A 14162-nucleotide genomic window follows, 5' to 3' on the forward strand; every position below is an offset into this window, starting at 1 on the left:
ATTTAGTTGAGGGATAGCATCCCTTATCTAGGACGATTACATAGTCGCTAGCGGTCGGATGAAGTCTTCCAGAGTCTTCTGAGCTCGCCGGAGATCTGTCTGCAAACGTGACGCGCGCTGATCTGTGTCGCGGCAAACCGCGTCTCGTAATTAAAAGGGGGCGCCGGCTCTTACAGGTGGAGGGGGTCTGGGCCGCCGAAAGATTCCGAACTTGCCCGAATGCGGGCGGAAAAAAAACTCTGGCAGGAGTTTTGACGTTGGCATCACTGGGCGACAGTAGAGAACTCTGTCGGAGGGGTCTGAGTTGAAAACAATCGACTCGTCCACGGCGTCCATATAACTCAAGGGAAAGCAGGTGCTGCTCTCTGGCGCCCTAGAGGGTAGGCTAGCGGAGAAGTTCGCGACTTGGTCGCTAGGTAGCGCTTGCGATCAGTTTTGGCGCACTCGTTTTTTGCGAGGAGACCTTGAGGACGGTCACTGTTGCCCAGGGGGTTACGACCGGTCATTGGTCTTACTTGGAACTGAGAAGGGGGGGGGGGGGGGGGGGGGGTGAGGGTAAAATGCAACGCCGCTGGGAATCTACGTCCCGTCGTGCCTGCAGAGGAGCGAACTTAACACTAATACGTGATGAAAAAGGCCAATCTCAGCTCGTCTCTGAGAACTGGTCGCCTGCAAGCTACAGGCTTGTATATGCAGTTTGGGTCACGAAGAGAAATGATATTACAGGCTTGAGGCGTGACTGAAGGCGGGGGAAATGGTAAGCTGTCTGCCAGTCAGGGATTAGGCCAGCAAAATATCCGATACGCCGATGGGACAGGGGCTTCAGAGCACTGAGACAAAGTTTAACTCAGAGGAGTACACCAGACTAACAAAGTAAAATCACACTATAGTAGAGCAAATAAAATTTCCACACAAAAAAAATTTAAAATCATAATAAAAATTTAAAATATATCGTGTCGAAATTACTAATTAACGGCACATACTCCCCTGCTTGAATGCGGAGCATATAGGAAAAAAAAACAACACTTACACTGCTCAGTAAAACTAGTACCAGGTTCGCCTGTATCCTACTACTTAGTTGATCAAATCGAAGGTGTATATAATTATTTAAATTACCCTTAACGGTGAATGATGTCATGAGGAGAGTTGATCTCAGATGTTGGGAATGATGTCACGTGACAAAAACTCTGAACATGGGTGCTGTGAGGGAGGCCGAAAAGCACTGAGGCCGAAACAAGGGAAATTCATCCTTGAGCACTCAGTGACTAATGGGGATTGTAACCCCTGTAAATGGGTATGGTAACCCGTAACTTACAAACTAAATTTGGGAATATAACCCCTGTACATAATTGTTTCGCTGTCCATAAGAAGTCGAAGGCATTGAGTCATAGCTCTGCACAATCTGACGATGGATCAGACGAAAGATGAATTTAATACTTGCTTAAAAAGCGAAGTACACCTCAGTCCCGGATACCTACATTTATTAACTCACATAGGCTCAATATGTTCAAGCTCTGACGGTTGATCAGACCATCAGGCTGAAGCAGAGAGACCTACGAGGGAATTTCACCCATGAGTTAGTTCGGGTTTGAAACCCGAAAGATCAACGAATTTGGATGAACAATGGATAATGAAAAAAATTTAGATGTTTTAAATACATAGCTGTACACCACCTTATAAAGGAATTCAACACCGATCCAAAAAAATATAAAAGTTAATAAATTGTTTACTCAAAATTCATAATTACAAAAATATTATTTATCCTTTACCTTGCATTCTTAGATTAATTGGTAAATTGCTCATAGAAAACTCGACGTTAAAAAAGTATAGTACTCTATCTTACAATAACTTCCTCACCTCATGGCTAGCGTAAAAGGTATTGGGGATTCAACCCGTGTATATAAACAATTTAATTCAGGCCTTTCCTTAAAGGCATGAGTGATTGCACCTCTCGTTGGGTGATCACGAAATAAATCTAAACAAAAGCTAGGCACATGGATGTGTATGGTGACACAATGAAATGGTACGTCGAAGTATATTCACTTTGCTTGTGAACGATGCAATAGGATTAGAGTACTTGTTAAAATTACTTATGAGCATACATATTCTTATTTTATGTTACTTAATGAATGGACCCATTTTTAGATTTATTTTATGTATAATTAAAATACTTAATCGTTAATTTTAAGATACTTAGAAAATGTTAACAATGGGAGTTTCTTAGCATTGGCTAAAACAAAATATTTATATTATCATATTATTTGTATTGTTAATACTATTATAAGGTACGTATATATAAAATTATTATGTTATATTTTAGTAACCCTAGATTAAGAAAATACCTTGCTGCTAGATTTAAGGTAGTATAGATTATTTATAGTGCTAGTTTTGTGACATAAAAATTATATTATTAGGACATACCAAGCATGGATAGTTTGTTTACAAAACACGTGGTACGTGGGTGGAGTAGAGAAGAGTTCCGCGCGGTTGGCGGCCCTGCCATATGGTGAAGAGATAACATGTCGACGTGCGCAAGACGCCGAGAGACAAAAACAAAAAATACCACGATGTCCGAAAGGACTTCTATGATGAGTTTTTTATAAAGATGGCCTGGTTTGCAGGCGGATGTGTTATAGAAAAAACACTGATAAAGGGAGGAATTTAGACAAACTCAGGGCACTGTCGGCCGTGAGGAATAAACTAGATTGCAACGCATTGTCTCGCTGCCAGACACGGGGGCAACGACATGACCTTGCCTCCTCCAGCCGGTGAGGCGTGAGGGGGAGGGGTGAAGAGGATGACAGGGAGAATGACACGCGCGCTTGATAAAGCACGCTGCCTGAGGGTCGTCGCACCGACGCGACGGAGGCCGCGCGGTGTCTCACCGCGCGCTAACTCAATCACATTGGGACGTAAAACTCAAAATAAATTGTAAAATTGAAAAGCAATATAACTACAGGGTGTACCAGCGATCAGTTTACAATGTTATTATTACAAATTTGCTATCACAAAATTTAATTTTTTTTTTCTATATTTATTATTATTTTTTATTTTAGGTATGCCTACTCGATTTAGGTATGCCTATAGACCAAACCATGCTCTGCTACCAATTGTAACACCCCTCGTGCCTCAAAATTGAATTATTTTGATTTAATTAAAAAGAGCCTTGGAAACTTGCTGGAAAAAAAAAATAAGTTAAATAAATTGATTTACCAGAGGCGGCAAGAGGTGGGGAACAAACAAAATTTAGGAACTTCCTGTAACAAGCAAGGAGGAAATTGGTGGATCGTTAAAATCAATAAATAAAAACTACACGATTAACTTGATCTATAGTTTCCCTGTTTTATTTGCCCTGATGAATTATCTTGTTTCCATTACTTTACATACAAAAGGTTTTAACAAGTTTCAAAGATTTAAAAAAAACAAAAAAACGAAAAGGGGCCGGCCCGCGATTATTTAAAACAAAGTACATTGTATTGATACATTATTACAACTTGCAAGGTTCTACTACATTAAATTTGTCGCTGATTAGTTTACCATATCAGTGGATTAAGTGGATAGTCACTTATCGCTGGTTTGTCTTTAAAAAGGGGGGGAATAGAAATAGAAACCATATCACCCGAGTCTTCCAGGTGTGGAGTTAAAAAAATGCCGAACTGTAGAATGGAAGGAAGCTGCTTCTTCTAATGGGTGGATCTCGGACTGCCGAAAAACATACTGATGGACAATTCGTCCACCAGTAGTTGCTGGATCTCGAATCTAGCTGAATATGTGCATCGCTGGGAGGTCGAACCCCTGACTGTAACAAGCCAAATCAAGACTGATTAGGACTTGAATACAGATAGTACATGGGGCAAGAAATGCCCGGAAAAATCTAAGGGGAGGTAGGGGAGGTCGCGAATTAACAGGGGAGTTGCCTTCAAGCTGCCATCGCGGAGTCAGCCATGGTCCGTAGCTCGCGATTTGCGCGGCTGGGCGCGGATGATTTCTTCATAGTTAAAAAAAAATTAAAAGGAAAATTTCAAAACAAAAAAAAATTACTAACACTATGCAGACAGACTAATCTACTTGAATTTAGTTGAGGGATAGCATCCCTTATCTAGGACGATTACATAGTCGCTAGCGGTCGGATGAAGTCTTCCAGAGTCTTCTGAGCTCGCCGGAGATCTGTCTGCAAACGTGACGCGCGCTGATCTGTGTCGCGGCAAACCGCGTCTCGTAATTAAAAGGGGGCGCCGGCTCTTACAGGTGGAGGGGGTCTGGGCCGCCGAAAGATTCCGAACTTGCCCGAATGCGGGCGGAAAAAAAACTCTGGCAGGAGTTTTGACGTTGGCATCACTGGGCGACAGTAGAGAACTCTGTCGGAGGGGTCTGAGTTGAAAACAATCGACTTGCCCACGGCGTCCATATAACTCAAGGGAAAGCAGGTGCTGCTCTCTGGCGCCCTAGAGGGTAGGCTAGCGGAGAAGTTCGCGACTTGGTCGCTAGGTAGCGCTTGCGATCAGTTTTGGCGCACTCGTTTTTTGCGAGGAGACCTTGAGGACGGTCACTGTTGCCCAGGGGGTTACGACCGGTCATTGGTCTTACTTGGAACTGTGAAGGGGGGAGGGGGGGGTGAGGGTAAAATGCAACGCTGCTGGGAATCTACGTCCCGTCGTGCCTGCAGAGGAGCGAACTTAACACTAATACGTGATGAAAAAGGCCAATCTCAGCTCGTCTCTGAGAACTGGTCGCCTGCAAGCTACAGGCTTGTATATGCAGTTTGGGTCACGAAGAGAAATGATATTACAGGCTTGAGGCGTGACTGAAGGCGGGGGAAATGGTAAGCTGTCTGCCAGTCAGGGATTAGGCCAGCAAAATATCCGATACGCCGATGGGACAGGGGCTTCAGAGCACTGAGACAAAGTTTAACTCAGAGGAGTACACCAGACTAACAAAGTAAAATCACACTATAGTAGAGCAAATAAAATTTCCACACAAAAAAAATTTAAAATCATAATAAAAATTTAAAATATATCGTGTCGAAATTACTAATTAACGGCACACATGGAATTAAACAGCATTAACCCAAAACTTAAAAAAAATCATAAAAAAAGAAATCTTATAATTTTTGAATTCAAGAAATGTCGTTATTTCTGAACAAAAAATTGTACCAAATTGTATGGATCAGAAAAATTCATTTAATTTGTTTTATTGTGCATCTCTTATTGAATCACTAATTTTAAACCACAAATTCTAATTTATTTTCATGTTTCTGAAGTGTCTGTTTTAGACACATTTATTACAAATCATTTTATCTCAAAAATGCAGCATAAAAATGTTACCACTATTTGGTGGCAGTAAAGTATTATAAAACAGCATCTATAAAAAAAAAACAATAACACCGAAATCTTCTGTTTTGAAAACTAAACTGGACCAAAAAAAAAACTATTCCTATAAGGATAAGACTATACGGAGGATTGCAATAAAACCAAAATAACACCAAAAAAACATGTTAAAACACTCCATGAACACCGAAATGTAAGTTAATACACCATATAGCTCCGAAATGTAAGTTATATCATAGTACTAAAAAGCATTTAAACAAAACTTAATTTAAATCATAAAAAATTATTTTTAATATTTTAAATATAAGAAATGTCACTTTCAAACAAAAAAATGTATTTAAGTGCATAAATCGGAAATATATATATATATATTATATACTATATATGTACACACACACACATACATACATATATACATATATACATATATATATATTATTAGACTCTCTTATTGAATCACTTTCAAACTACAAATACTTGCTTCTTTATTATTATCATTCTGAAGATATCTTTTGAAGACCAATTTATTACAAATTATTTTATCGTAAAACTGCAGCATATAATTTTTACCACTATTTTGGTGGAGTAAGTATAGTCAGGGGCGCAACAACTAAATTTCCAAAGGGGGGGGGCAATATACCTTTTTATAAAGAAGCGGGGGTTCGGGGCCCTGGGAAAATTTGTTTTTCAAGGTGTAAAATGGTGCTATTTAAGCAGTTTTATTATCTAAAAATTGATTACACAGCACTTTCTTTGTCCCCGTTTGCCCCCACTTCAAGGTTTCAGAGGGGGGGAAAAATACCCTTGACCCCCCCCTGTTGTTGCGCCCCTGAGTATGGTACGAGACAGCTTCTATGAAAGTAAAGACAGTAACACCGGACTGCGGCCTGCACCTATGACGCAGCAGGTCTCCACGCGGTACTTGTCGATCTGGGACACGTGGTGCGCCAGGTGCGCCAGCTCCAGCCGCAGCTCGCGCACGTACAGCAGGTTGGAGTATGTGTCCAGGTTGTCCAGGCGGTACGGGTCCAGCTTCTGCAGCCTGGAGAAGGACGATATCGCCAGCTCCACCTCTGCGACAAGCCCATCCGCCTTTCCTCTCTCTCGCTCCTCCCGACACACAACAGCAGAGAGGCTGACTGAATAACAAACTGGTTAAATTAGAGAGCCTGCAGCCTATCGGAAACCTTTGGTTTAGTTATCTACACTGTTCGTTTTATTAGCTTCACCCTGCGATTTAACAGTTAAATGTAACTAAAAAACTGGTCAAGTTAGAGTCGAACTACCGCACCAAGGATTCCATACGACCGCACTATGCAACGCTTAGCTCAAGTCCAACTCACGCTTGGCCAAATTTTATTATTTGTTATTATACTTTAGAGTTCGGACTACAATCACACATGATGCAACTAAAAAAAAAAAAAAAAAATAGTAAACATTCAGTTATCAAAATTGCATTAGTGGAAAAGATTTCTCACAAAATGTCAAGAGATACTAATGGTTCTCTATGAGAAATTGTAAACACAGATTTTCTGTAATAAAAATGAATTTACCCCTTTTTCGCTCTATTAAGGATGGAATTTCATAGTAATATGTGGCCTTTGTGTTAATCCAGGTTATGAGCTATCTGTATGCCAAAACTCATCCAAATCAGTTCTGCAGTTCAGGCGTTATTGAGTAACAAACATACAAACTTTCGCTATTATAATATTAGTGAGATTGCTTGTACTAATTTCTAAGGGGTAAGTCATACTACGCTGAAATTAGCCAGAGTTTTGTATGTGTTATTCCATGCTAAATTGTAATAAAACATGTCAATTTCTGTAATTGATTATTTATTTATATTATTATTGAAAAAACCCAGCCCAAAACATGCGGGTCTGGTACATGGCTGCCAACCCTGGCCCACACCGGACAGAACTCAAACCACGGTTCGTTCCAACTCCTAGTCGCATGAGCGGAACACCTCCACACATACAAAAACTGAAAGAATTTCAGCCGCAGCTCTCCACCCAAGCAATAGACCCTTTCTGCCAATCTAGTGAGTTCATTTTTAAATGAATCAATTTCCCTTCCATAATTTTTCAACATTGAATGGTTACCCTGAATATATATCCAAACCAAAATTATTTTAAAACTTTGTTTTTAGTGGAATTCTAGTGATCTTTAGGTAATAATGCAACTATTGTACAATGCCCAATTTTCTACACAGTAGCAAAGGTTTATTTTTTTTACACACACACTGTGAATTTATGGGTTTGATACATATTCTGGGTAACCATTTCAATTTTCACTGTGTGATTTGTACTGGCCAATATTTACGCTGTGTGTTCTTGTGTATTTGTTTGTGTAAATACATGCAGTCCACTCATTCTTATATGTGTATAATGGCTTACTGGCAGGCCTCTACAAAATCTCGGAAAGTTTAGGAGCCAATCACTAAATCTAGGAGCCGGTGATGAAAATATAATGTGAGCAAGTCTTTCAATACTCACAGGTGATTTGTAAACATTTAACCTCAGTAATGAGCAAACTCATGTGTTCTCATGTTGTACATGTTGCAAATAAACTTATAATACAAAACTTTGACATGAAATTTAAATTCTTTAAAATAATGCCAAGCATGATAAATATATACTGATAAATCAAAATAGTCCATTTTCAAATACCAAAATTTCTGGATGTGAATCACACACATACTTTCTGCACTCGCCACTAGAATTCGCTGCCTGAATCGTAAACGTGCTTGCCACCATGAATGCAGATAGCAATTAGCAGCAAGAAACAACTGGTGATTTCAAACTATTAGAAACGGCTACGATAAAACCCCGGCTTTAGACCTGATTTTACTAAACTACTGCCCAGCTTGTTAAAATTGAGTAAACCGTTAACACTATAAAGTTTCTGCATACGTCAGAAGTAATACTTCTATGAAACTACTAAGATATTTACATGAAACAATTAAAAATCTTATTATAACACTAAGTATATGTTTGTATAGTCGTTAAAGCTGAAACGACTGAATATAGTCTGTAAATACTTCCTACAAACAATTATTAACCTTATTGAACAGAGTCAACATTATTAATAAATCATTATCATATAATAATTTACTTTTAAAAAGTAAAAAAAAAAAATAGTGACGAGATTTGAACCAAACCCTTAGTCGTTATCAAACGCACGCTCTACTGCTCAACTACTAAGTTAATTGGGAACTTAGCAGGAGAATATGTATTATAAACATTATAATGCCAGTTTTCATAAGTATTTTAAAACTTATAATTACTTTTTTACTATGTCAATTTAGTTTACCAAATATATTCCACAGAAGTTTCACTATCATAAAGTCTCATTTGGCACACCAATATGTTTGGTATGTGCCCTAATGTTTACAAAAGTGACTATATCTGGTTTATGTTGCAACATATGGGTGTTACATTTCAGTTCATCGTCTTCTGTTCCATTTTCACGAATTTACTCCTACCAAATGCTGTTTATACATCAAAATGTTGAGGGTAAAAGAGCACATAAAAGCAGCAGTCTATGAATAAAAAAATTTTGATCTGATGCAAACCAACCTCTCTTGTTGTGGTAAGCGATTGCAATCTGGGCCAGGACGTACGTGCTTTTCTTAAAGCCCTTGTTCTGGAGGTGCCAGTATATTTCCAGTGCTTCGTCGTTCAACTGGAGATCGAGGTAGGTGTGTGCCATGAAGAAATGCTTCACCCACGTGTTCGGAAGTGTGAGGGAGTTGAGCTGGAACAAAGCGGAACACCACCTTGCTAATTGAAATGGTTGTTTCCCCCCCCCCCCCCCCCAAATTTAAACGACTTCCCCTTAAGAATAGTATGAATAAATGATTGAATGAATTTGGCTTAAACATCTCATCATCAAGGTCACTTGAGACTGGTGAGGGATGAAACTGGATGGAGGGGAAAACTGGAGTTCCCTGACATTGCCGGCTTTGTCCCTGTTGGGAATTATTCACACATGCATCACTTAAAAGTCACAAGGAGAATGTGGTAATTATGTACTCTTCATATTCACCATCTAGTCACTACTTTGTCCGCAACCTCTAGTAATGGTATTCCTGACATTGTCATGTTTACGAAGTCTACTTTTTAATTTAGATACAAAAAAATCTGAAATTGGCTTAGTTGAATATTTCATTTTTTTTAATTTAAACAATATTTTTTTTTACTATTTTTTATTATTTTAACAAGCCATAATGTGAAAAAATTATTTCAGTGTTATTGCTCTAAAGAAGTTTTGAAGGATAAAAAAGCAATAAACAATTTTGTTCAATACAGTTATGAATGGAACTTGGCAAATACGTAGTTTGTTCCAAAGAGGTTCACTATACAGAGATTACATACCAGTTTGTAAGATCGGTCCACACATTTTTATTATGAATGGGTGGGTGCATTTAAAACTGTTGACAACATGCCCTGAAACTGTTAGAGCCTGTAAACCTTCGATTGCAGTAAAGAGTAAATGGCTCTAAATGTTGCCAGATTGGTACTACCCGGATTTTTAACATTAATAGTATAATTTTGTGTGACCTCGTTAATAATAACAGGTTTTAATATACATATAAATTTGACTATTTGTTGATTTTTTTTAAGGCTATGAAATAGTGTATACTGACTAGTGTAAACTGACTGACAGTAATACAGTTGTAGTCGTTCAGGAAAAAAAATTCAATGTTTAATATCAATTATAATTTCACAGGAGCAACTATTAGCAGAAACTAATCAATATTAAAGTCAAGCATTTTATTTAATTACGTGCTATGCTCGAACATGACAAAAAAAAGGTTGAAATCAAGATGGCTTCATTCATTTAAGTCTCCTTAGATGTAAAAATTGAATATCATCCGATGATGTTAATGATTAAATAGAACATGTAAATGTTTTCCCATGATTCTCTTTCCAATTTTTTTTTCTTTTCAGAATATAATGTTCAGAAAATTTTTTAAAAAGAATTTCTTTACATTATAAAGTTATGTCTAAACCTTTAGTGCACTGTAGCGTATGTCTGGCAACAGAGCACACTGAAACAAGGACAGCTTTGATGGCAGGAATCATGCATTGGAAAGAGAGAGTAAATGGCCATTAAAGTGAACATCGCTACAGTAATACAGTAAGAGAGAGAGAGGCGAACCTTAGCCCGGTCGGTGACGAGGGAGGTGAGCTCCAGCCACGCGCCCCAGTGCGCGGGCTCCCGGCACGCGGCCTCCACCAGCGCGTCGCACGCCTCCCCGGGCAGGTCCAGCCTCTTGAGCACGACGCCGTGCAGGTACAGGCCGAAGCCGTCCAGCGTGCCGGCCGCGCGGTCCCCCCGCAGCTCCGAGGACAGCGCCCGGAGCTCCGCGCGCGCGGCCGGGTCGGGCGGCGAGGCCGCGTCCGCGCGCCCCTCCACCCGCTTCTTCTCCGCGGAGAGGTAGCGCGCGTAGCGGTGCAGGAACCTGGCGCGCTGCGACACGCAGCTCTCCGTGAAATACGCACACCTGCGCAGCCCCGCCGCCCTCGCTCGTCACGGCCCACCAACTGGCCAGTGTCCACCAGCTCTGAAGCTGGCACCGTGTGAAAAACTTGTTCAACTGGTTTACTTTTTGTGTACATTACAATTAAGCAACAGTGAATTATTGCATAGTTACAGTTACAGCGATGCAACAACAACAGAAAAGATTTTTTTTAGAGAATCATAAAGGCCCAAGACAGAATTTAAGAAATGTGGTGCAATTCTGACTGTTCAGACAAAATAGCATAATTAGTTAAAAAAAATATATATTTTCAGGAGAGAGACCTTTTTTTACATTACACTGTAAATGGTTTTGTAAGTTTTGTGTAAAATGTTTTTTGAAACTACATTTCTAAATATACGACATAGCTTAACTTTCAAGTTATGTATTTATATAAAATATACCTAATAATACATATGAGATTTTTTTTTGACAATGTTTAACAATTTGGTGTAGGTGACTTTTAAAGTCTAGGATGCTGAGTGTAGAAAGGGTTGGTAGTTGGTGATTGATCTTGAAATTAGGTAACTCTTGGTTGGCAGTTGGTTTTCGCGAAGCATTCTTCCACCTGGCATAGCCTATTCTGTAATTTTATTTGAATCAAACCGGTCACATATGTATTGTTTTTTTTTTGTTGGTGGATTTGGGTGTTTTAGATAAAAAATTTAATTTATATTGAAAATAAATAATTATGCTGAATGCTCATATTAATTAATTTAAAAATAATATTAAATATAACAATTTATTATGCAAATAAATTATACATATGGGGAAATTACCTCACTTATACAAATACACTTGAATATCACCATTATTCACAATAAATAAATTTGAGTGTTTTAGACCTTGGTCGCCATGTTGTTTTCTGTGCTTATTTTATAATTCTTGAAGAATAGATCTGAATCACGGATAACTTGTTTGAAATATTATTGTACTATATTAATTTATTTTTAAAATAACTATTAAAACTGTGATGAAGTTAAATAAGCCAGCAAAATTGCTAATCCTAAACAGCAGTGGTTACAAACTTGCTGGATTAAAGAACTATACCAATCAGACTGTTCACGTGGAAAGAAACACACGACTGTACTGGTATTTCTGCAACATAGTAATTATAGCTTAACTTACGTTTTCAGAATAATGGTTTAGAATATAACTGAGAAAAAGGAGACTAGCATCAAGAAACCCACCTACCCAACCACACATAAGGTGTGCACAGCTTCGGAAGAAACCACGCAATTTGTAAACTACTCGGCTCAAGTTCATTTTACGATACCGGATTCCTACTGGTTGGAATGTACGACATCATGGAAGTTGCAATGACAATGATAACAATTGAATTGTGAAACGAAGGAAAATATAGTATATAATACTGGCAAGAGTGAAAGACAAAATAGTGCTGAGAAAAAAAGACAAATATAATCATTGAGTTTTGGAGCGATCATAGTATGAGAAGAAGTGCATTAATAAGGAAATAAATAAGTTTACAAAGTGAATACCACTTCACCTGCAACTTTTATTTTTCAGCATCATGAAGTATGCTAATAAATAGGGCAAGCTGTTATATTTCACGATACTGCCATAGTTGTAATGTCTAAATGAAATGAAATATTGATATTGCAAAATAGACTCTTTGAGATTATAGTATATATACAGTACCGAAAAATTATAATATTCAAAAAAATGAAATGCATGAAAAATAGCATGTTTTTAATTCCCTATCCAAAACCCACATATCCCCGCACTTTCCCATAAGAATGTACGGGTGGTAATGAGTATGCAACGTAATCTTGGTTACGTCATCAGTACTGTTATGGAATCGCAAAGTAGACTCCTCCCAACTACTCAAGATATCCAAGTGGTGTCTGTTTACGAGAAGCATTTAATAATGTGCTGAGGTTGGTTGAATAGTTCCATTTCCATATTTCACTTTTTAAACTGTATTTTTAGAAGAGAGAGAATGACCATAACGTGTGTTTTCTGTAACAATTGTTAGGCATGCAACACCCGGTACTCTTGAAAGCACTTGTACGACACCTCTATCTTCATTTTTCAGCTATACAATGTAATGGTCACTGCTCAAATTTCAAATTTGTACTATGCAAGAGAAGACCGCACGCCAGTCCACTGCCATGCGCTTAGAGGCGATACCGCACCAGAAACATCAGCTAGTATCACCCTTATCATTCAGCCTCACTGACACAGATACACCCCTGACTAGGCAGGTCCCTTTAATTCTCGTGTTATTACATGCATTACACTATTTAAATGCAATATGTTTCTGGAAACAATCAGACAATTAATTTATAGTTTTCCAACACCACCATCTATCATGACATGAGACACTTCACAAACAGACCAAAATAGACAGTACTAAAATCAACTACTGACTATACCATGAGTTATATTATTATACATTATAATATGAAAAACTCTTACCTATCATACTCCTTCAGATTAAAGTAACTTTGAGCTAATGAATAACTATCTGCTTCATTATCAGTTTCCAAAGGCTGTTGACATCTGGCAATGTCAGCAGGCTCCAGTTCCACAGAGCTCAGTGAATAATTTAGTTCTGCCAGCCTAGATGTAAAAAAAAAAAAATTATTAAACTACAGATTTCAAACAAAAAAATTATAGTAAATAACATAGGGCTGCCAAAATACTAACATACTATGTCTATCAAACAGAATGTAAGTAGAGACCTAACATTTATCTTATACAATTTTTTTAAGCAATGGAATAAATTGATGATTTGTGCTAATATCTCTGTGCAAACTTATATAGACTACAAACTATCAGAATATCAAAAAGGCATCACCAAGGAACCAACGAATTAATTAAGTAATTACACATGTAAAAATAACTGTTGGCTAGTTAACTTCCTTTCAGAAACAGCTAAACCCCGCTATTACCTTATTATTGTATGCATTAGTTAAAGATAGAAAGTCTTCAATTATCTTAACAACTTTTAAGCTGATAGATTACCTACCACTTTGTACTATGGTAAAGACCCCTCTGTGAGCATTCAAAAATTGCTCGTTTGATATCCACTTTTACATCTTTAAGGTCATACTTAAAATAATCTTCTGTCATGTTTGTGTAATCGCTTGCTAAATTTGTATAAAAATTAAGCTTGAATAAAGATAACCTAAACGCCGGACGAAAACAGTCTGCAGCAGTTTGTTTATCTGTTTCAAACACGAAGCTGAGACATTGCTGATAACATTTGTAAAATTTACCTACATACAATTTGAAAAACTCATAGCCAAAACATTTAAATAACGTAAACACTCTTATTTTTAACTAAG

General features: G+C 38.0%; 1 protein-coding gene across 1 annotated transcript in view; it reads right to left on the reverse strand.

Moving 5' to 3' along the window:
• The window catches only part of LOC134538735 (cell division cycle protein 23 homolog), a 32426-nt gene extending 18389 nt beyond the window's left edge, over positions 1–14037 (reverse strand). Inside the window, exons 1-5 of the mRNA XM_063380195.1 lie at positions 13844–14037; positions 13291–13434; positions 10491–10836; positions 8906–9083; positions 6221–6400 (exon numbers count right to left, since the gene is read on the reverse strand). Of these exons, the coding sequence (XP_063236265.1) occupies positions 6221–6400; positions 8906–9083; positions 10491–10836; positions 13291–13434; positions 13844–13947 (952 nt within the window). The 5' untranslated portion in view covers positions 13948–14037. The remainder of the gene's footprint in view (positions 1–6220; positions 6401–8905; positions 9084–10490; positions 10837–13290; positions 13435–13843) is intronic.
• Positions 14038–14162: the final 125 nt, after the last annotated feature.

This window comes from Bacillus rossius, chromosome 14 (assembly GCF_032445375.1).
Source record: "Bacillus rossius redtenbacheri isolate Brsri chromosome 14, Brsri_v3, whole genome shotgun sequence".
In the NCBI taxonomy this organism is placed as follows: Eukaryota; Metazoa; Arthropoda; class Insecta; order Phasmatodea; family Bacillidae; genus Bacillus; species Bacillus rossius.